The 24,028-nt window shown below is 42.9% G+C and overlaps 1 protein-coding gene across 1 annotated transcript in view; it reads left to right on the forward strand.

Annotated features, from left to right (window-relative positions):
* Positions 1 to 23,368, forward strand: part of LOC123991024 (utrophin-like) — a 172,398-nt gene extending 149,030 nt beyond the window's left edge. The window contains 5 exon segments of the mRNA XM_046292145.1: positions 14,154 to 14,315; positions 14,908 to 15,154; positions 19,057 to 19,132; positions 21,314 to 21,339; positions 23,225 to 23,368. Coding sequence (XP_046148101.1) covers positions 14,154 to 14,315; positions 14,908 to 15,154; positions 19,057 to 19,132; positions 21,314 to 21,339; positions 23,225 to 23,233 — 520 coding nt within the window. The 3' untranslated portion in view covers positions 23,234 to 23,368.
* Positions 23,369 to 24,028: the final 660 nt, after the last annotated feature.

A 24,028-nucleotide genomic window follows, 5' to 3' on the forward strand; every position in this document is an offset into this window, starting at 1 on the left:
TCACTATTGCACTCCACTCTGCCCTCACCCACCTGGACAAAAGGACTATCTATGTAAAAATAGAGGGGGATTAGTACTACTCCAAGCTTAGGACTCTGGGTCTGAACACCCCCATATGCAACTGGATCCTGGCGAGGGTAGGTAACAACACATCCACCATGCTGACCATCAACACAGGGGCCCCTCAGGTGTGTGTGTTTGGTCCCCTTCTGTACTCCCTGTTCATCTACGACTGTGTGGCCGCGCACGACTCTAACACCATCATCAAGTTTGCTGACAACACAGTGGTGGTAAGACTGATCACCGCTGACAATGCAGCAGCCTATAGGGAGAAGGTCAGAGACATTGCAGTGTGGTGCCAGGACAACAACCACTTCCTCAAAGTCAGTAAGACAAAGCAGCTGATCGTGGACTACAGGAAACGGCCGGGCAAGTAGTGGAGTGGGTCGAGAGCTTTAAGTTCCTCTGTGTCCTTATAACTGAGATTAATATGGTCCAGACACACCCACAGAGTTGGGAAGAGGGCACGTAAGCACCATAAGGACCTCTACACCAGGTGGTGTCAGAGGAAGACCCAAACAATTGTCAAAGACTCCAGCCACCCAAACTGTAGACTGTTCTCTCTGTTACCGCACAGCAAGCGGTACCGGAGCGCCAAGTCTGAGACCAACAGGATCCTAAGCAGCTTCCACCCCAGGCCATAAGACTGCTAAACAAGACTGCTAAATAGCTGATCAAATGGCTACCCAGACTACCTGTATTGACCCTTTCTTGCACTGACTCTACGCACACACACTGGACGCACACACACACACATAGCACACGCACACATGCATACTGATGACACACACTCACCTACATTCACACTCACCACATTACACGGCTGCTACTGTCTATTTCCTATCCTGTTATCTAGTCACTTTACCCCTACCTATACAGTATGCACGTAGCTACCTCAATTACCTTGTACCCCTACACATCGACTCGGTACTGGTACTCCCAGTACTTTAACTCATTATTGTTATTCATTGTGTAATTATCATTATGCCACTAGAGATTTTTTACAATCTTCTTTCGTATCTTCGAATCAAACGTTATTTGTCACATGCGCTGAATACAACAAGTGTAGACTTTACCGTGAAATGTTCACTTACAAGCCGTTAACCAACAGTGCAGTTCAAGAAGAGTTAAGAAAATATTTGCAAGTAGACTAAAATAAAAAGTATGAATAAAATGCAACGCAACACAATAAGAATAACACTAACGAGGCTATATACAGGGGGCACCGGTACCGAGTCAGTGTGCAGGGTAATTTGTACATGTAGGTAGGTGTGAAGTGACTATGCATTGATAATAAACAGCGAGTAGCAGCAGTGTACAAAAGGGAGGGGGTGCAATGTAAATTGTCTGGTGCCGATTTTATTAATTGTTCAGCAGTCTTATGACTTGGGGGTAGAAGCTGTTAAGGGGCCTTTTGGTCCTAGACTTAGCACTCCGGTACCGCTTGCCGTGCGGTAGTAGAGAAAACAGTCTATAACTTGGGTGACTGGAGTCTGACAATTTTATGTGCTTTCCTCTGACACCATCTATTGTATAGGTCCTGGATAGCAGGAAGCTTGGCCCCAGTGATGTACTGGGCCGTTCGCACTACCCTCTGCAGCGCCTTACAGTCAGATACCGAGCAGTTGCCATACCAGGCGGTGATGCAACCGGTCAGGATGCTCTCTATGGTGCAGCTGTAGAACCTGTTGAGGGTCTGGGTACCAATGCCGAAACTTTTCAGTCTCCCGAGGGGGAAAAGGTTTTGTCTTGCCCTGATATGTTTGGACCATGATACTTCGTTGACGATGTGGACACCAAGGAACACGAAACTCTCGACCCGCTCCACTACAGCCCAATCGATGTAATTGGGGGCCTGGTTTTCCTGTTGTCCACAATCAGGTCCTTTGTCTTGCTCACATTGATGGAGAGGTTGTTGTCCTGGCACCGCACTGCCAGTTCTCTGACCTCCTCCCTATAGGCCGTCTCATCATTTCAGTGATAAGCCCTCTTTTTCTTAACTCTGCGTTATTGGAAAAAGACCTGTAAGTAAGCAGTTCACTGTTAGTCTACACCTGTTGTTTTACGAAGCATGTGTGTTTGTGAGTGTCCATACTCACGTGTGTTTGTGTTCCTTTCAGCCATCTGCCCCCACACCTCCCTCTGTCCGCCTGCCCACTCTGCTAAAAAACTCTATTTTAAAACAGCTGTTGCTCGAGACACCCCAAAGTACTGTTTCACCACAGTAACGTCCTGAACATGCTTTTTGCTTAGATTACACCCTTACCTAACAATGTGATCTGCTTCGGATCGATGAGAGGAAAGAGGGAGGAAAAGACGGATGGATAGAGATTATATTTTTTTTACAGGGCCAGACACAAGTGATAGGTGAAGGATGATGATTATGAGGATGAGGAAGGTTAATGTGATAGCTCCATTAGAAGTAGCAGAGTAAAAACAGCCTCCAGGCTCAAACTACTTATCCTCTCATCAGCTCAGTAAGTACACCCACTGTAAGGATTTTTCTACACCTTTCTGCTCAGGTAATATCCCATTATATAGCTTACTTTAATTATGTTTTGACACGTATTTTCTCAAGTAGATTCCAGGGCTGGGAATTGACAGGGAGCTCACGATACGATATCGTCACCATACTTTAGGTGTCGATACGATATGTATTGCTGTTCTCATGATTCTATATGTATTGCGATTCAATACTGTTATTTTACTGCGATTTGATGTTCCAAACATCATTGCTCACCCTACGTCTGCTGCAGAGGGACAAGAGAGAGCCACGAGAAAATGAGTTTTGATCAGTCATGGAAATAAAAGTGCTGAAAACAAATTGTCTCCCTATTTAAAAAGAAGATGGAGAACAGGCTGTGAAGGAAAAATACTGAGTTTTGGTGCAGGTACAGCAAACTAGCACAACATTTTTATTGTGATATTGTCAAAACGATACAATAGGATATATCGTCAAATTATATCCTGATATGTTCATGTAGATTTTCTTCCCCATTCAGTAATAGATTTCCCCCTCTACACATTTATAAAAATACATGATATTGTATTTTTTGAAAGGTAATGCTAAAACGGCAAAGTGCGTCAGACGTTTTGGGATGAGGATAAAATTTGTCAATGTTCTCCTAATTTTGTTTTAACTCCAAGACTGCGCCCTGTGTCAGTTGTAACAGGCAAATTGGCGATGCTTCCTTTAACAGGATTAATTGCCTGGAATCTGTGGACAAACGTGTTAACACCCGTAAATCCTGTCTAAGCTGTGTGATGCGTTTGGACGGCGGCCAGGCTTAAACACTGAGTTCAGCATGTACTCCGCTAAGGATTCATTCTGATTCCCTTTTATGTCACACTTAATGATTTCAATCATATCTAGGTCGGTTCCACCTACACTTGATCTTTCGAGAGTTCTTCATCTCTCCAACACCACCTGTGTCTTAGAACGCTCTTTAATTGTGTGTGTGTGTGTGTGTGTGTGTGTGTGTGTGTGTGTGTGTGTGTGTGTGTGTGTGTGTGTGTGTGTGTGTGTGTGTGTGTGTGTGTGTGTGTGTGTGTGTGTGTGTGTGTGTGTGTGTGTGTGTGTGTGTGTGTGTGTGTGTGTGTGTGTGTGTGTGTGTGTGTGTGTGTGTGTGTGTGTGTTTGTTGTTGTGCTGTGCATGTGTCCAGGCAAGCCAGAGAGCTGCTTATTATGTGTTATCTCCAGCCAAGCCTAAGTGTGGTCATTGATGCTGCTGTTAATCACCAAGGTGCCAGGATTCTGCCTGTGCTTCCTCTCTTCTCTGTCTCCTTCGCCCCAATAGTTCAATCTCTTTCTAATCTTCTCCCTATGTGACTCTTCCTTTTTCTTCACATGTTTATCTCTCTCTCCCTCTCGCTCTGTCCCTCCCTTCTTCCTTCCTTTTCTCCCTCCAACTCCGCTCTTACACACCATCTGATTTGGCTCTAGTAAAATCAAGCTTTACCTATGGGCTTAAACCAGGCTTCTCATTCAACTCTGAATTCAATTTACCCACTTTGCATCACAGAGAAAAACTACACAAAAATCACCTGAAATGAACCATTTGATGACCCCCCCCTCTCCTCCCCCTCAAACCTCCACACAACCGACTCCATAGCACCGGTCCCAGGAGAGAAAAGGTTTGAAATCTCATCTGAAGTATGGCATGAAAGAGTTCTCTGCCTAATTTGGTCACTCAGCTTCATTGGGATGCCTGTGCTTTGTGAAGTTCTAGGCACAGAGCCCTGAACACACTGTTGCAGTAAAGCTGGCAAAATTCTACCCTACCACTGTAAGGATCGACGCTGGTAGACGAGAAACGGGTACAGGGAGAACATTTAATTAGCAACGCACATGGAACAGGACAGAAACAGCGTCTGGACATAAACACATAACAGCATTAAAGCTGACACCGGGAACAAACGGGGGAGAAGACAGTTATAGAGAGGGTAATCAACAAGGTAAGGGAGTCCAGATGAGTCCAATATTGCACAGCTGTAGGTAATGAAGGTGACAGGTGTGCATAATGAAGGGTAGCCAGGTGCCCTTCAAGCATGACGGGGATGGGCGCCTGCCGAGCCCACCGAGGCAAGACCTCTAGAGCCAGCTAAGGCGTGGAAACCCGACGAGCTAGCTGAGGCACCCCCGGTTCCATCAGCGACGACACCTGGACCCGAAGTCACCAACCTAAACATAAAGACCTCCCTGATGCTTCGTATAGTGGTGTCAGCGTTATGTAAGGTACAGCGCTGGAGACGGGAAGCAGGTACAGGGAGAATATTTTTTTAAACAACGGACTTGAAACAGAACAGGAACAGTGTCTGGGCAGGGGAAGGAGTCCAGGTGAGTCCAGTGAGAGCTAATGCGAGTAATGAAGGTGACATGTGTGCGTAATGAAGGGCAGCCTGGTGCCCTCGAGTGCCAGAAAGGGAGAGTGGGAGAAGGCGTGACAATCACACTGTCCTTCTCTAACCCATACTATACATAACATGATCTCTTCCCTTCTCCTATTCTCTCTCCAACTTGTATTCTCTTTCTGTCTCGCATTCTCTCTCGCTCCCATTCTCTCTCTCTCTCTCTCTCTCTCACACATACACTGTTTCTCTGTCTCTCTCTCACTATTTAATTGGTCACTCATAGTGGTCAAGGTTTCATCCTGGCCCTATATTAGCACCTTCTCACACAGCTCTCCTTCCCGTTCCATGTTCCATATTCCCTCCCCATATCATAGAGTTGAAGTCGGAAGTTTACATACACTTTGGTTGGAGTCATTAAAACTTGTTTTTCAACCACTCCACACATGTCTTGTTAACAACCTATAGTTTTGGCAAGTCGATTAGGACATCAACTTTGTGCATGACACGATTAATTTTTCCATCAATTGTTTATAGACAGATTATTTCACTTATAATTCACTGTATCACAATTCCAGTGGGTCAGAAGTTTACATACACTATGTTGACTGTGCCTTTAAACAGCTTGGAAAATTCCAGAAAATGAAATCATGGCTTTAGAAGCTACTGATAGGCTAATTGACATAATTTGGGTCAATTGGAGGTGTACCTGTGGATGTATTTCAAGGCCTACCTTCAAACTCAGTGTCTATTTGCTTAACATCATGGGAAAATAAAACAAATCAGCCAAGACCTCAGAAAATAAATTGTAGACCTCCATTAGTCTGGTTCATCCTTGGGAGCAACTTCCAAATGCCTGAAAGTACCAAGTTCATCTGTACAAACAATAGCACGCAAGTATAAACACCAGGGGACCACGAGCCATCATACCGCTCAGGAAGGAGACGCTTTCTGTCTCCTAGACATGAATGTACTTTGGTGTGAAAAGTGCAAATCAAATCAGAACAACAGCAAAGGACCTTGTGAAGATGCTGGAGGAAAACGAGTTCGATATCGACATAACCTGAAAGGCCGCTCAGCAAGGAAGAAGCCACTGGTCCAAAACCAGCATTAAAAAGCTAGACTACGGTTTGCAACTGCACATGGGGACAAAGATCGTACTTTTTGGAGAAATGTCCTCCGAACTGATGGAACAAAAATAGAACTGATTGGCCATAATGACCATCATTATGTTTGGAGGAAAAAGGGGGAGGCTTGCTTGCCGAAGAACACCATCCCAACCGTGAAGCACAAAGGTGGCAGCATCATGTTGTGGGGGTGCTTTGTTGCAGGAGGGACTGGTGCACTTCACAAAATGGAAGGCATCATGAGGTAGGAAAATGATGTGGATATATTGAAGCAACATTTCAAGACATCAGCCAGGAAGTTAAAGCTTGGTTGCAAATGGGTCTTCCAAATGAACAATGACCTCAAGCATACGTCCAAAGTTGTGACAAAATGGCTTAAGGACAACAAAGTCAAGGTATTGGATTGGCCATCACAAAGCCTTGACCTCAATCACATAGAACATTTGTGGGCAGAACTGAAAAAGCGTGTGTGAGCAAGGAGGCCTACAAACCTGACTCAGTTACACCAGCTCTGTCAGGAGGAATGGGCCAAAATTTACCCAACCTATTGTGGGAAGCTTGTGGAAGGCTACCTGGAATGCTTGACCCAAGTTAAACAATTTATAGGCAATGCTACCAAATACTAACTGAGTGTATGAACACGTTTGACCAACTGGGAATGTGATGAAAGAAATAAAAGCTGAAATAAATCACTCTACTATTATTCCTATTTCACATTCTTAAAATAAAGCGGTGATCCTAACTTACCTGAGACAGGGAATTTTTACTAGGATGAAATGTCAGGAATTGTGAACATCTGAGTTTAAATGTATTTGGCTAAGGTGTATGTAAACCTCCGACCTCAACTGTATATTATGGCTAGATGTGTTGCTTGTAAACATGTCCTGGAGAGATTTAGCTCCATTCTCCGCCTAGCTCTTATGTCATTGTCTATGGCTCAGTGATTTCAGGCATGGCACTCATTCTATAACTGAAAGAAGATTGATAGCTGACTGTCTTTGAGGTGAGAGTCGAGTATGTCAGGCTTGTGTGTGTGTGTGTGAGAGAGTGTGTCTGTGTGCGTTCATGGGTGCATGGGTGCGTACGCTCACATGTGAAGCTCTACTATGCAGTGGAGTAAGCACTAATGGAAGCATCAATCACACCGTACAGAAAGGGGAAGAATAGAATTTCATACCTTCATAGCTTCATAGTACATTTATACCATCATAGCTCATTCCATTCCTACACAGCATCACAGCCCTTAGCCTTGAGGCAGACAGTCATTGATTGCACTGACTGACAAGTTCGACTCACTTCATCTAGTACTGTATATCATGGAGAACCTGAATACATGTATGGCTACGGTAACATTTCTTGGCTCTTGTTTAACTTTATTTTTTAACTTTATTTATTAATACATTTTTTGGGGGCCCAACCACCACCACCACCACCACATGTACATTTTACACACATGTTACATATATATATATTTTTTTTTAATTACAGCAATAATTAATACAGTAGTTACATAGCAAGATTAAAGTAATTTGACATTTTGAAAAACATATCTAGACATTACATTATACATTGTGTTTTCAGTCATAACTAATATATAGCACATTAACTTTTAGGCCCACTCCTCATCTACTCTCAGTCCATCTACACCTATTTCCATAAACCGCCCTCTCATGACTTTCATGTGCCATATAATAACTCTGCTGTTATGTTGCACATACATTCTGAACCTGTCCAATCACATCGTATCTGCAGATTTTAAGTTAAAGATAAGTATTTTTTACTGAAAGTCTTACTATATTGTTGGCTGATTGACTGTGGTCTTCCAAATCTCCCAACCGTGCTATTTGTAGGATTCGTTTTAGATTAATTCCTGAATCTGTGACCAGAACCAAGTTACATAGGGCCAATATAAAAATAAGTGATCTAATGATTGTCTCTTCATAGAAAAATCTGCAGAAATTAGATGGTTGTATAACCAATATACAGCTGAAGTCGGAAGATTACATACACTTAGGTTGGAGTCATTAAAACTTGTTTTTCAACCACTCAAGTTTCTTGTCAACAATCTATAATTTTGGCAAGTCGGTTAGGACATCTACTTTGTGCATGACAAAGTAATTATTTACAGACAGATTATTTAACTGTATCGCAATTCCAGTGGGTCAGAAGTTTACAAACACTAAGTTGACTGTGCCTTGGAAAAAAATCCAGAAAAAAAAATTCCCGAAAATTCCAGAAATGTATGTCTTGGCTTAGAAGCTTCTGATAGGCGAATTGACATGACTTGAGTCAATTGGAAGTGCACCTTTGGGTGTAATTCAAGGCCTACCTTCAAACCTCAGTGCCTCTTTGCTTGACATCATGGGAAAATCCAAAATAAATCAGCCAAGACCTCAGAAAAAACATTGTAGACCTCCACAAGTCTGGTTCATCCTTTGGACCATTTCCAAACGCCTGAAGTTACCACGTACATCTGTACAGACAATAGTACGCAAGTACAAACACCATGGGACCACTCAGCCATCGTATCGCTATACAGTGGCTTCAAAGACGTGGCTTCATGTTTCCTGCCACAATTGCAGCAGGTCACTTTTCCACAACTTGTACATCTAGTCTTTTTACTCCTGCAAACACTTGAAACGTGTGCAAATGCTTTACAGTGATTACGCTGGTCTTGGAAGCACTGGGGTGGCAGCATCATGTTGTGGGGGTACTTTGCTGCGGGAGGGACTTGTGCACTTCACAAAATAGATGCTATCATGAGGTAGGAATATTATGTGGCTATTGAAGGAACATCTCAAGGCATCGGTCAGGAAGTTACAGCTTGGTCGCAAATGGGTCTTTCAAATGGACAATGACCCCAAGCATACTTCCAAAGTTGTGGTAAAATGGCTTAAGGACAACAAAGTCAAGGTATTGGAGCCGCAGTGTCAGATTTCAAAAAGGCATTACGGTGAAAGCAGACGGAAAATTCGGACAAAAAGTCAAAAGAGTTCCATTACAGTTTGTAGAAACATGTCAAATGATGTTTACAATCATCCTTAGGGTCTTTTCATAATACATCTTCAATAATATTCCAACTGGACAATAGCGTATTCATTACAGAGGAAAAAGAAGGAACGGCGTGCCCTCGCAGTAAACAACTGATTGGCCTCAGCCTAGTCCACTTGTTGAAACAGCTCTTATTCGACACCCTTCCACAATAGAATCCTCAAACAACTTTCTAAAGACTGTTGATATCTGCTGGAAGCCTTGGGAAGTGCAATATGGCCCCATAGACACATCACATCCTCAGATTTCCCACTTCCTGGTTGGATTTGTCTGAGGTTTTCACCTGAGATATGAGTTCTGTTATACTCACAGACATCATTCAAACAGTTTTAGAAACTTCAGAGTGTTGTCTATCCAATACTACTAATAATATGCATATATTAGCATCTGGGACAGAGTAGCAGGCAGTTTACTCTGGGCACCTTATTCATCCAAGCTACTCAATACTGCCCCCCCCGTCACCAAGAAGTTAACACAGTGTCCAAAGAAGGGCCAGATGTATATAGAATGGTGTTGTCTGCGATGAGGTGGATCAAGGAATCATCCGCAACAAGAGCGACTTCATTGATATATTCAGAGAAAAGAGTCGGCCCGAGAATTGTACCCTGTGGTACCCCCATAGAGACTGTCAGCGGTCCGGTTAACAGACCCTCCGATTTGACACACTGAACTCTATCTGAGAAGTAGTTGGTGAACCTGGCAAGGCAGTCATTTGAGAAACCAAGGCTGTTGATTCTGCTGATAAGAATACGGTGATTGACAGATTCGAAATCCCTGGTCGATGAAAACAGCTGCAATGTACTGTCTTTTATCGATGGTGGTTATGATAACGTTTAGTACCTTGAGTGTGGCTGAGATGCACCCATGACCAGCTCGGAAGTCAAATTACACAGTGGGATTTGAAATGGTCAGTGAAATGTTTGGTAACTTCGCTTTCGAAGACTTTGGAAAGGCAGAGCAGGATGAATATACTGTAGGTTTGTAAACAGTATGGGTCTAGAGGGACACCCCCTTTTGAAGATGACCGTGGCAGCTTTTCAATCTTTAGGAATGTCGGATGATACAAAAGAGAGAGTAAACAAACTTGTAATAGGGGTTGCAACAATTGCAGGGGATAATTTTAGAAAGAGAGTCCAGATTGTCTAGCCCAGCTGATTTGTACGGATCCAGGTTTTGCAGCTCTTTCAGAAGATCTGCAATCTGGATTTGGCTGAAGGAGAAGCTGCGGAGACTTGGGCAAGTAGCTGTGGGGTTGCTGAGCTGTTGGCTGAGGTTGGGGTAGCCAGGAGTAAAGCATGACCAGCCGTAGAGAAATGCTTGTCGAAATTCTCGATTATTGTGGTTTTATCGGTGGTGACAGTGTTTCCTAGCCTCAGTACAGTGGGCAGCTGGGAGGAGGTGCTCTTATTCTCCATGGACTTTACGGTGTCCCAGAACTTTTTAGAGTTAGAGCTGCAGGATGCAAATTTCTGTTTGACAAAGCCATTGCTTTCCTAATTGCCTGTGTGTATTGGTTCCTGCCCTCCCTGAAAAGTTGCATATTACAGGGACTATTCGATGCTAGTGCAGTACACCACAGGATGTTTTTGTGCTGGTCGAGGGCAGTCAGGTCTGGAGTGAACCAAGGGCAATATCTGTTCTGAACCAAGGGAATGATTTTTAAGATGGTGAGGAAATTACTTTTAAAGAACAACCAGGCATCCTGTACTGTGTAGCCGAGTGTTTTTAAAGGGGCATGCTTTTTAAGATGGTGAGGAAATTACTTTTAAAGAACAACCAGGCATCAGCTGTGTAGCCAAGTGATCATAGGGTCCACTGAGCAGGCCGGGAGCTTCAGGGCTGGCCACTCAGTAGCAGCTAGCTAGCTGCGATGATATGGAGTAATGGTCTAGAGCTTACGGCAGGAATCTGATGATGTAGTGGAGAAAAGCAGTCCGGTATGCTCAGGGTTGATTTCGTGCTGTGCAGACTGGCGGGTATTATCCAGGCTAAAAGTGGCTCAGCTAAAGGTAAAGGCCTGCTAGCAGTGGCTAACAACGACTAAATAGCTAGTAGCTAATTAGCTGGTTAGCATCTGATGGCTAGCTATGATAGAGGTTCTATCTGTAAGGTCTAAAAATAGCAGATCCGTATCACATTGGGTGAGGTGGGTTGCCGGAAGGTATATTTAATTTAGAAATGAAAAAAGAGATTGTACATATTTCAAAACAAATGGGGGAAAAATCAATTTACACGTGACAATAACAAACACATCTGCACTGTTACGCCATCTTGGATGGAAGATGTTATGTGCCACGGAATCGACACATCGAAAATCTCTTCCCCACTATTTTGCAACCTGCATGGTGCCACGGTCAGCATTTTGGTCCTAAAGTAAAACTGACATATATTTATTTTTATTTATGCCAATTGTTTGGGACAATTTTGGTCATTAATAAAGGATAGACAAACAAGTTCCCTACCCACCTTGTTTAACCTTGCAATATTCTATCCTGTCATCAGTGCCATTTAGCCATATTTGGCCATGAATCCATTAGGAGTCTACCTTCTTTTGAACACAATAGAACTGAAATTACCTGTGAAGCAAAGCATTCTTTATCCACAAAATCTTTCATTTACTAAACCCTCTGAATATGAATGTAATGTTAATGAGTACCTGACTACTTGGGACTTTATGGAATGCTGTGTCTGGGTTCTGAAATGTGGCTCCTGGGTGCTGTACATTAGGAGTTTGGCGCTGTGTTAGCCAGATGGTGTTTGCTTAGCCTAGCCATGCTAACAACACAGTTAGCGGTACATGCGCCAGCCATGGCCCTGACCTTGCCATAGACTGACAATAACAGTCATTACAGATGTTTTGTGTTACATGTTTTGTTACAGCCTGATTTTAAAATTGATTAAATTTAGATTTTTTGGGGTCACTGGCCTACACACAATAATATCCCATAATATCGAAGTTGAATTATGTTTTTAGATTATTATTACATTTTTTTATAAAAATTATAAGCCGAAATGTTTTGAGTTAATTAGTGTTTAACCCCTTAGTTATTGCAAGCCTAATTAAGTTCAGGATTAAAAATGTCCTTAACAAGTCATATAATAAGTTGCATGGACAATAATAGTGCTTAGCAAGGTACTAATATAATACTGCAAGAAATGTGGCAAAGCAATTACATTTTTGTCCCGAATAGAAAGTGAGGAACAATCTCCATATTTTCAAACCTAGTGGTGTTTGCATCATGTTATGGGTATGATTGTCATCGGCAAGGACTAGGAGTTTTTTAGGATTAAAAGGAATGCTATAGAGCTAAGCACAGGCACAATCCTAGAGGAAAGCCTGGTTATGTGCTTTCTATAAGACACTGGGAGATGAATTCACCTTTCAGCAGGACTATAACCTAAAACACAAGACCAAATCTACACTGGAGTTGCTTACCAAGAAGACCATGAATGTTCCTGAGTGGCAGGTTTACAATTTTGACTTAAATCTACTTGAAAATCTATAGCAAGACCTGAAAATGGTTGTCTAGCAATATTCAATAACCAATTTGATAGAGCTTGAATACTTTAAAGAATAATGGCCAAATATTACACAATCCAGGTGTGGAAAACCCAGCCTCATCCAGAAAGACTCACAGCGGTTACAAAGTATTGACTCAGGGGTGTGAATGCTTATATACATGAGATACAGTATTTCTGTATTTCATTTTCAATTCAGTTGCAGAAATGTCTAAAAAATAAGTTTTCAATGTGGGTTATTGTGTGTAGATGGGTGAAAAACAACAACAATTCAGGCTGTAACACAACACATTTTGGAATAAGTCCAGGGGTATGAATACTTTCTGAAAGCACTGTAACTAGCCAGCCAAGCCAAAGAATGAGAATTGGACTGGCAATAGAAATTGTGAAGGGATGGATCGAATGTGTCCTGGGAGAGCCAACATGGCGTCTAGTTTCAATTAAAAACACTGCTTTCAAGTTGGCCAAATGGAAACAGTCTCTCTGGCTGTCAGTGTGGCTTTGGCCATGGATGGCACTTCCTGTGGTAATGGACAGGTGGCTGAATCATCCTACCCCTCCATGCATGTGTGATGGTTTGTTGTGGTTTAATCCCTGGGCATGTGTGTGTGTGTGGGGGGGGGGGTTGAGTGAAGGTGATAGCTGTGGTTTAGGAAGACCTGCTACCGCATCTCAGATCATTCAAATATGACACAGAAAAACGTGAACCCATCCTTCCTTCTCTTTACATTTTTACATTTTAGTAATTGAGCAGACGCTCTTATCCAGAGCGATTTACAGGTAGTGCGTTGATCTTAAGATTGCTAGGTGGGGACAACCACATATCACATACAAACTACATTTTAAGGTAAAGTAGCTGAGAGGGGCTGAGTTGGAGTTGGGTTTGAGCATAGCCTGAAGGTAGGGAGGGGTAGTTCCTCTTGCTGTTGTGTAGGAAAGCACTCTTTCTCCATGTCTGTCTCCTTTCTCCTACTCCCCTTCGCTCTCCCTCCTTTCTATCGCTCTCATGCGTTTATCTGATGGTGGAGATTGTCAGATCTGTGTTGCAGAGAGGATCTAGCTCCCAGCCATACAGTACAGTCCTACAACAGCTAGCCAAAGCTAAAGTCAAAACCACTGAGCCCATGTTGTGGAACTACCAAAGACTATTTAGATAAACTCTTTGAACGTAAACTTAGTTCGAGGTGGAGCACACTGTCACACAATCCATCTAATATAATGAAACTCTTGTAGAATGACAATAAGCACTGTATTTATTTATTACGTTTATTTGAGCAACGACAATGTACATCAAAACATAAGTCTCAGATGTGAGAAGTGATGTGTTGTACCAGATTTAGCTAACAGCTCATTTACATGTGCAGTTCCCGTCCAGGTGAATATATAAACATGAAAACATTATATGCAACAGACAGTATACATACATACATAAGACATATTAAAAAGGAGGTCAGGACATAGACACATTTCAAATCAAAAGTCAAGACATAACCCGTAAAAGTCATGCAGTTAATTAGTATTGATTAGTTTCTCTTCTCTCTCCCATAGGGATGATGAGCATGCTATGATCCTGCAGTACTGCCAGAACCTAGGGGGGGAGGTGTCTCCCTGCAGCCAGCCCCAGAGCCCTGCCCAGATCCTACAGGCCGTGGAGAGAGAGGAGCGGGGAGAGCTGGAGCGAATCATCCAGCGTCTGGAGGACGAGCAGTGGTAAGGGATAGGTTGTCTTACCAAAAGTGATGCCCAGTGTCTTCTCCTCATAGTTCCTCATCTCTTCTCGCTCTCTCTTTACCCTAGAAAAACTTTTACACACACACATACACACTGTTACCTCAGGGTGTCTCAGTCAGCTCTCTCTCTCTCTCTCCCCCTCTTTGAATAGTGAATTGGGGTAGTGTAAGGTCAGCGATGACTGCATTCTATTGTATTTGAAGCTGCTGTGTTTTTCTCTCTGTCTGAGGCAGTGGCTGTGTCTGTGATTTAGCTCTGCTCAGTCTGCTCTATGAGCCAGGCTATAAACGCCAGCTAAATTAATAATACAGTCAGTCTGGAGCCTACGGCTCTATACACACAGATAAAAACAGGGCCAGGACCTCTTTGTACAGTGGATTCAGATAAGATTTCACTGAGACAGAGAAGGGGTAAAGGGAGATTCTAGTAGTACTATTGGGCTCATCATACAGTATGTGTGGGCACGATTGTGTAGTGACTGTGTGTGCTTGTGTGTCTGCATGTGTGTGTGCGTCTGCATGTGCAGTGTGTCGGACTCCTGCATCTTCCTATCTCTGTGTGTCTCCCCAAGGACCCTGCAGAGGGAGTATGAGCAGCTGAAGGAGCAGCATGGGGGTCAGCGGGGGCCTGGTTCTGTGGGGCTCTGGGACCCTGAGGGGTCATCTCACCCCAGGGGTCCTGATGATGCTGACCTGCTGGCTGAGGCCAAACTGCTCCGGCAGCACAAGGGCCGTCTGGAGGCCCGCATGCACATACTGGAGGAGCACAACAAACAGCTAGAGTCCCAGCTCCACCGGCTCAGACAGCTACTGCACCAGGTGGGGAACACATAGAGGGACACATACAGTATACGAACACACACCAACTCAGACAGCTTGTTAGTGCAATTTGTGTGTTGATAACACACATAGAGTGACAAACATGCATGTTCCAGCTGTGGCATTACTTCTATTGCACTGATCATGCAACAACAACAAAACATCCTTCTTAGCCTAGAAAGTGTCCTTGTTTGTTTTATAACTCATTCCTATAAAGTTAGAACCTGATCATATTGCAACCAGCCTCCTAATCCCTCCCTTTCCAGTAACCTATCCTTCTTTCCTCTGTGAATGCCTCGCCTGATGCTCAGTAAATTAGGATGATTTAAATAAATTAAATTAAATCTCTCCAACCAAACAGAGTCAATCAGAGCAGATAAACGGCAGGCAGGTAGGTTTTGACCCAGGGCCCTGGAGCTGAAAGCTGAGAGGCAAAGTATTAAGTAATCTCAGCCTGGGGGAGAAAAGGTGATTTGGCTGATTTTTAGGGGATTAGGGGCTCATTTAAACCTTGCAAGACACACACTCACAAACACATACTCACACTCATGCACACAAACACACCACAGCCCGGTATCTTACACAAACACGAACATCCAAGCATAGACACATCCATGCATACACAGAGTCCTCAGATATCCAGATCCTGACTCAGCCACAATGAACATTCTATTTTTTTTTTAAACTGTACTACGTTGTTTGAACGAGATTATAAATCATTCAAAAGATAAGTCGTTCAAATGAGATTTATTAAAGAAATGTGCCTTCTGTAGTTCTCTGACATTCACAGAATATGTCACGGCTTCCGCCGAAGTTGATTCCTCTCCTTGTTCGGCGGTCGGAATCGTCTGGTTTTCTAGCCGTCATTGATCCATTTTTCATTTTCCATTTGTTCTGTCTCGTCTTCCCACACACCTGGTTTCAATTCCATCATTACATGTTGTGTATTTAACCCTCTGTTCCCCCCCCATGTCCCTGTTCAGAATTGTTTATTGTAAGTGCTTGTGCACGTTATTTCTGGTGTGCGACGGGTTTTGTACCCATTGTATTTATTGTTCTGTTTACGGTGATTTTAATTATTAAACTGAGCCGTTGTAACACAGTTTTTGCTCTCCTGCGCCTGACTTCTCTGCCAACAGTACGCACCCCTTACAGAATAAATGTTTATTAATCTTTTTAGCTCATCATTGTCAGTTTATGGCTAACCAAATGTGTATGGATCTCTGAAGTGAGGCATAAGATAAATGTTACTAATTGACAGGAAACATTTGAAAATGTATTAATATTTTGGTTGCAGAAATGCCTTCTTGAACCTTAATAACAAACTCATAGGTGATCTGTAAATATGAATAAGTCATAATAATTATGGAGGATTCTTCCTGGCTACACTTGATTGGCTAAGACAATGGTGGGGCTGGTGAGAAATGAGTCCTGATTGGTCTGCCATTCCACAGGCTACTGTCTAACAGAATGACTTTGATAGGGGTGGGGGCCAAAGAAGATCTGAATTCCTCACGAGGGGCTGCAGTGCCTCACAGGGTCTGAGTACCCACATCCATACCATGTGGGCTGCCAGTTGCCCATCCCTGGTCTACACTATGATTTCTCGGCTTTTACCAATGTATCTTTAGTATTAACATGTTACTGATACATTGATCTGACTGCTATACTGTATTTCATATACAACACTATCTCATGTGGCATACTGTAATGAATCACTTATAGTAGATAGTAACAAAATAGGTTGATTTGATAAAATTGGTCAAGCAATGTCTGGCTGTGAAGCTGAATCATGAGAGTATAATTACAACAGACCCATTACATCCTCAGCCTCCTTGAATCCCATTTAGACTCCTGTCGGTGAGGGATATTTGCGCGGAATTGCAAAAACTCCACATTAAGGCAAGACTCTTCCTTTCCCTTGTCCCAGTCTCTCTCCCTTCAGTGCCCACTCCAACACCAGTCGATATGCAACCAGCCTGTATTGACTATGAACAAATATAAGTTAATTGTGAATTGAGTGCAATTATAAAGCAAAGGTTACCAATAGATTATCTTCTTTATATTTTGTTATTTTGTGCTGGGACAAGCAAGAATAATGTCACTTACTTGATAGACAGGTGTCCATTCAGTCCAGCAGGTATGAGCTGCTTCTTCCAGTTTTATTTTCAACTCCAGGATTGATGAGCGCAGAAAAGTCTTCGAGGTTTGTTACACAATCTCTGGTTGTGCTGCTATCTTTTCTGCAGATATCAAGCCCCCCAATCTATGGCATAACAAGTCCCACTCTGTGCAGCACAAACACTCATCGTTGGTTGCCATGGGTTGCACCACCACTCCCCCTCAGACCTGGTATTTGCCACTGCTCCTGGTAGCTCGGCTACAGGCTCTGTTGATTCAGCCTCATTCTGTGTTGCTCAGCGTCAAATAAATATGGCTCTGTATAAAAAAAAGATCTCAAAGTCCGACATGATTTATCAAATGTTATGATGATTTGCCAATACGAAGAAAGCTAGCTACTTTAGCTGCTACAGTACGCAACAGCTGGCTGTCTCCTGGGAGTTTTGTTTACAAAACCCCAGCAAGCCTTGCAGGAAGAGAGCGCAGGCAGAACACAAAGTAGTCCGTAAATGAGGAAGTACAGTTAACTGGTGTTTAAAATATTGATAGCTATGTATAGCTTTGTAAGACCTTAAATGACAAACCACCCAGTTTAGGAGTAGTAAGAAGAGGAGAAGCTGGGCTAATGATATGCTACCTTCAACTTCCTTCAAATTGCACACAGAGACATAAAAATGTATCCATGATTTTGTCTGTAGGAAATTACCCAAAATACCAATGTAGGCCTCTAAATCCGAATAAATTGCAATAAACGCTAAACAAAAAATATGATATTTTGTACTCCATGTTCAGGTTTTATTAGAGAGCTCTGTGTAGTCAGTGCAAATTTCAGTGAACCCTATAGACATTGTGTGAATGCTCTGGAGAGGTTTCCATCACGTTAACCTTTAATACCGCTGGGGACTGAATAGGAGTTAGGAGACGAGCCAGAGATTGTACAGACGGGGAGAGAGGAGAGGAGCGAGGGATGGGATAGCATAGGCAGGCAGGCTAATTTGATTGTCTCTGGAAAGCTAAGGGGCATATTGGACTAGATAGTAAATGTCAGTGGATATCAGGTGCCCTGTTCTGTGTTCGTGCGTGTTCATACATTCATGCTTTTACTGCATTGATGAACTGTCAAGTTTGCTTGAAGATCCTTAAAAACATGTTGAGTATGCTGTCTTACAGTATTAACTTTGTTTATCCATTTTCTTGGTATTATGTCTCTCTTTCTTTTTCATGGTAACTGAAATGCCTTTGCCAAGTACACAACATGGATTCACAGAAGTTTCTAAGCCAGTTCCCCATGAAATAATTAGACTTTTTCATGACTAAAAGTCATCGAATTAAACTAACAAGAACCCAAACCATTAGATATTTAGCGGAACTCAAAGACAGGGAGTGACGGTGTTTGACACAAATTGGGACAGGGCAATAGACACATGTCAATATTACTACACGTGATGACATATTTGATCCCAGCCCCATCATGTCACACTGTGTGGTATTTCCTTGTATGTGACTGATGATTTCTATGCAGAGCAATATTTTGTTTGATGCCTCTACAGTGAAGTATGCCACTATAAATAATGAAGAGTGAGGACTCCATGTTTTAGTAATGATGCTTGTCCTTGTCTCTCTCCCTCCCTGTTCTTTACTTTTCTTTCTGACTTTGTTCCTGTTTTTCTCTCGATTCTTCTGTTAGCCTCTTCTCGTCTTACTTGATCCTCAAACCCTCCTCTTGTTTTTTCCCCCTCCTCCCTTGCCCTCTTTACTATTCATCGTTTTTCCTCTCTCAGCCGGAGATGGACTCCAGGGTGAATGGAGTGTCGTCCCCCAGCATGCAAGAGCGAAGGGCCCCCACCGAAAACACAGGTCGGTTCGACACACACATACACACACACACGGTGTGTTAAACTGTATGTGTGTGTTTCAGATGAGCTGTTGTACCACTCACACAACAGAAGCTCTGACAAGGCAGACATCTTGGAACAGATCATCACCACTTATCCTGAGTGCAGTCGTAAATCCTCTAACTCTACCTCCCTCTCGTCTTTTCTCTGTTTACCTCCCTCTGCTCTTACCTTTTCCTGGGCAAGAGGAGTTTTGTTAAAAGTAATCAACAGGGTCCTGTATGGGTATCAATATTGGTTTTACTGCTCACTTGGCAGGTGCAATGACTCAAAGATTTCAACAATGATCTCAACAACACTAATAGATAATAAACTCAGCAAAAAAGGAAACGTCCCTTTTTTACAAGGACCCTGTCTTTCAAAGACAATTCTTAAAAATCCAAATAACTTCACGGATCTTCATTGTAAAGGGTTTAAACACTTTTTCCCATGCTTGTTCAATGAACCATGAGCCAGCAGCATACCACCCTGCATACCACTGCTGACTTGCTTCTGAAGCTAAGCAGGGTTGGTCCTGGTCAGTTCCTGGATGGGAGACCAGATGCTGCTGGAAGTGGTGTTGGAGGGCCAGTAGGAGGCACTCTTTCCTCTGGTCTAAAAAATATCCCACTGCTCTGTGTAGGGTGCTGTCTTTCGGATGGGACGTTAAACGGATGTCCTGACTCTCTGAGGTCATTAAAGATCCCATGGCACTTATATCGTAAGAGTAGGGGTGTTAACCCCGGTGTCCTGGCTAAATTCCCCAATTTGGCCCTCAAACCATCATGGTCACCTAATAATCTGCAGTTTACAATTGGCTCATTAATCCCCCTCCTCTCCCCTGTAACTATTCCCCAGGTTGTGGCTGCAAATGAGAACATGTTCTCAGTCAACTTACCTGGTAAAAAAAACAAAAAAACATAAACAATTAATGAACATGCACCTGTGGAACAGTTGTTAGGACACTAACAGCTTACAGACGGTAGGCAAATAAGATCACAGTTATGAAAACTTAGGACACTAATGATGCCTTTCTGCTGACTCTAAACAACACCAAAAGAAAGATGCTCATTTGCGTGAATGTGCCTTGGGCATGCTGCAAGGAGGCATGAGGACTGCAGATGTGGCCAGGGCAATAAATTGCAATTGCGGACAGCTGATCATGCTCACAGTGGCAGACCACATGTAGCAAGACCTGCACAGGATCCGAACATCACACCTGCGGGACAGGTACAGGATGGCAACAACAACTACCCGAGTTACACCAGGAACGCACAATCCCTTCATCAGTGTTCAGACTGTCCGCAATAGGCTGAGAGAGGCTGGACTGAGGGCTTGTAGGCCTGTTGTAAAGGCAGGTCCTCACCTGGCAACAACGTTGCCTATGGGCACAAACACACCATCGCTGGACCAGACAGGACTGGCAAAAAGTGCTCTTCTCAGAAAAGTTGTGTTTTGTTCTCAGGAATGAGCGTTAGACCGAGGCCTGTACTCTGGAGCAGGATTTGGAGGTGGATGGTCCGTCATGGTCTGGGGCAGTGTGTCACAGCATCATCGGACTGAGCTTGTTGTCATTGCAGGCAATCTCAATGCAGTGCGTTTCAAGGAAAACATCCTCCTTCCTCATGTGGTACCCTTCCTGCAGGCTCATCCTGACATGACCCTCCAGCATGACAATGCCACCAGCTATACTGCTCGTTCTGTGCGTGATTTCCTGCAAGACAGGAATGGCAGTGTTCTGCCATAGCCAGCGAAGAGCCCGGATCCCATTGAGCACCCCCCCCCCCACAGAAATGTCCAGGAACTTTCAGGTGCCTTGGTGGAAGAGTGGGGTAACAGCTCACAGCAAGAACTGGCAAATCTGGTGCAGTCCATGGGGAAGAGATGCACTGCAATACTTAATGCAGCTGGTGGACACGTTATTCAATTTCTGTTATTCACATGTCTGTGGAACTTGTTCCGTTCATGTCTCAGTTGTTGAATCTTGCTATGTTCATACAAATATTTAAGTTTGCTGAAAATAAACGCAGTTGACAGTGAGAGGGCGTTTCTTCTGAGTTTATTTAGTTTACTCGCACGTGTGTGTGTGTAGGAGCAGTGTTGGTGCAGGGAGAGGGTCAATATTGTGTTTTTTCTCACAAAGTTGTTTCTGCTTTTCTTGTAGCTTCAAGCCTCTCTTCGAGACCACAGGTAATCTATATTTCTCATCCCTCTGCATAATATCCGCTGCACTCAGGATCTGATAGGAGGAAATTAGCTGGGGCTCATTTCGTAATGGGTGAATGAGAAAAACATGTATACTGCCGCTAGCTACTTGGCATGCATTCCAACTGTTCAATGAACTGAATGTACAAGAGATTCAGGCACTCTCTGGAGGAGAATGTCAGTTTTGTGCTTATCAAGGGCAGTAGATAGGACAAAGGGGAGGGAGTAACAAAACACACAGAAAATAAAATAGATCACTGAAATGTACTTGTATATGGAGGCAGAGATGGATTCTGAGGCGCTGTAGACCAGCAGCACAAGTTTACTGCTGTTACTCTAATTACTGTGTCGTCTTCTCTATCTCTCTCTCCCACCCTCTCGCCTAATAACATCTCAGCTCATCTCAACTCTTCCCATTGCCTTACAGTCAGTTAAACCATTTATTTGTTACGTAGTAGTATTTGGCCGCTCCTTCACAAGAGCCAATTTCTTTTCCCTCGCCAGTATTTTTTTTCTTCCCTTGATGTCCATTATGTTAGCCAGTGCTATCTGATTTTTTTTCACAGATTTAATTAAACCTGGGTCAGTTTTGGTATTTATGTCCTCTTAATATGCACCGATAGTCAACACACATTTGCCACTTATCTCTTTTATTCCCTCCTTTCTTATCTATACTGATGGGTTCTGACCTCTACACTTGAAAAAATATGAAATAGCCTTATTCATGTCACTGAGGGAGAGAGGAGATTGTAGAACGACAACATTTGAGATGAATCTTTTTGCGCGTATGGAACATTTCTTGGAGTATTTCAGCTCTTGAAACATGGGACCAACACTTTAAATGTTGTGTTCATATTTTTGTTCATTGTAACTCTATTAAAAGTAGTTCTTGTAAATTCCTCTAACCCCAGAGTACAGTTAAATAGGTTGAAATGTCCATTCAGATCCCAGCCTCTTGTTCCGAGGAGACGCCTTTAAAAGCCTCTCCCAGAATCCTTAGTGCCCATCTGCGTCCCTTATGTCTCCTGTCTCCTCTCTCTAAATGAGTTGTGAAGGGCTTGAGAGACTGCCAGTCTGTTTTCCAACATGCCCTGATTGCATTTTAAGAGCCTCTGATACTTTATCTGCTGATGTGTGTGGTTTATATCAAAACACAGCAAAATATATTTATTTTCTATGCATGAATGAACTCTCATTCCCTCCCTATATAGAAATAACTGTGGGTAGAAACATTTATTTTGTCTTCTTTTGTGTCACGGCTGTTGTAAGAACGGGACCAAGGCGCAGCGGATGTTGAGTTCCACATATTCAATTCAAAGAGAAACTTAAACAAAACAAAATATATTAAACCGAACACCTAAACGTGAGTACGTGGTGCACCTGCACAAACCCAAAACAATATCCCACAAACACAGGTGGGAAAAATATTTACTTAAATATGATCCCAATTAGAGACAACGATTACCAGCTGCCTCTAATTGGGAATCATACAAAACACCAATATAGAAAATATAAACTAGAACACAACATAGAAATTATAAACTAGAATACCCCCTAGTCACGCCCTGACCATAGAGAGCCCTTGTTTCTCTATCGTGTAGCAGGTCAGGGCATGACATTTTGAAAGAGTGTATTTGCTCTGCTTAATGTGTATTTTACCTCAGTGATTATTCTGACAGAGAAATGTATTTACCCAGAGATAAGGAGACACTTTTTGATCTTGATCATTTTTGACCTGTCTGACAACATTGTTTAGTATAGCTAATTTGTGTGCATGTGTGTGCTCACCAGTGTGTGTGTGTGTGTGTGTGTGTGTGTTTGTATGTGGATGGTCTGCTATGTAATGTGTGTGTTTTATCTCTGTTTTCAGGTGATGTGAGGACCCTCAGAAAGTTCCTTTCGGAGAGAGAGAAACATTCCCAAACACACAGCTTATACGCTCTCCCTTTTCTGGGGGACAGACGGAGAGCTAGAGCCCCTAGCAAGAGACCTCCCTAAAACCCAAAGACATACAGAACTTTACTGCTATAACCACGTCGTCATCGTCTAGTACTATGCAAAATGTACATTTTATGAACTGTAGATTGCACCTGGAGTCGGTTAAACATTTGTCAGTGATTTTTAAGAACATGCCGATTGTTATGGAGTTCGGGGGCTTTGTATAAGAGCAGATGCTTTTTGGGAATATTTTTGTTGCTTTTGTTTTGTTCCGCTTAAACTGAGAATCAAACTGTTTACATTGTTGTTATTCCACTGCCTCCCTCTGCTTGTACCCTCTGCCGTCTCCACGATGGACATGTTCACTGTTTTTCTCTCTGATTTGGGAAAGAGAAGGCCCAATTTAAGATTATCGCCTCAAATGATCATTTTAGACAATCGGCTCTGTGTCAGTCCTTTGAAGCTTCACGTTTGTTTTTGAACGTATTTTTCCTCTTTAAAGCGTAAATAATGCTTTTCTGTCGGAGTTGTCATGCCGGCCGCAATTGCAATGTGAACTTAACCTCTTCTGTGCCTATACAGTTGTCACTCCAAGTGTGGCAGACTGGTTTACCGTTGTAGTAATTAATTTGGATTGTTGTATTAAGGCGTGATAGTGGAAACAATAAATTAATTTAATTTAAAGCTGTTCAGAAATAATTGGGTTTGTAAGTGGCAATTGTAAGAGGTCATTGTG

Source organism: Oncorhynchus gorbuscha, linkage group LG12 (assembly GCF_021184085.1).
Source record: "Oncorhynchus gorbuscha isolate QuinsamMale2020 ecotype Even-year linkage group LG12, OgorEven_v1.0, whole genome shotgun sequence".
Lineage (NCBI taxonomy): Eukaryota > Metazoa > Chordata > Actinopteri > Salmoniformes > Salmonidae > Oncorhynchus > Oncorhynchus gorbuscha.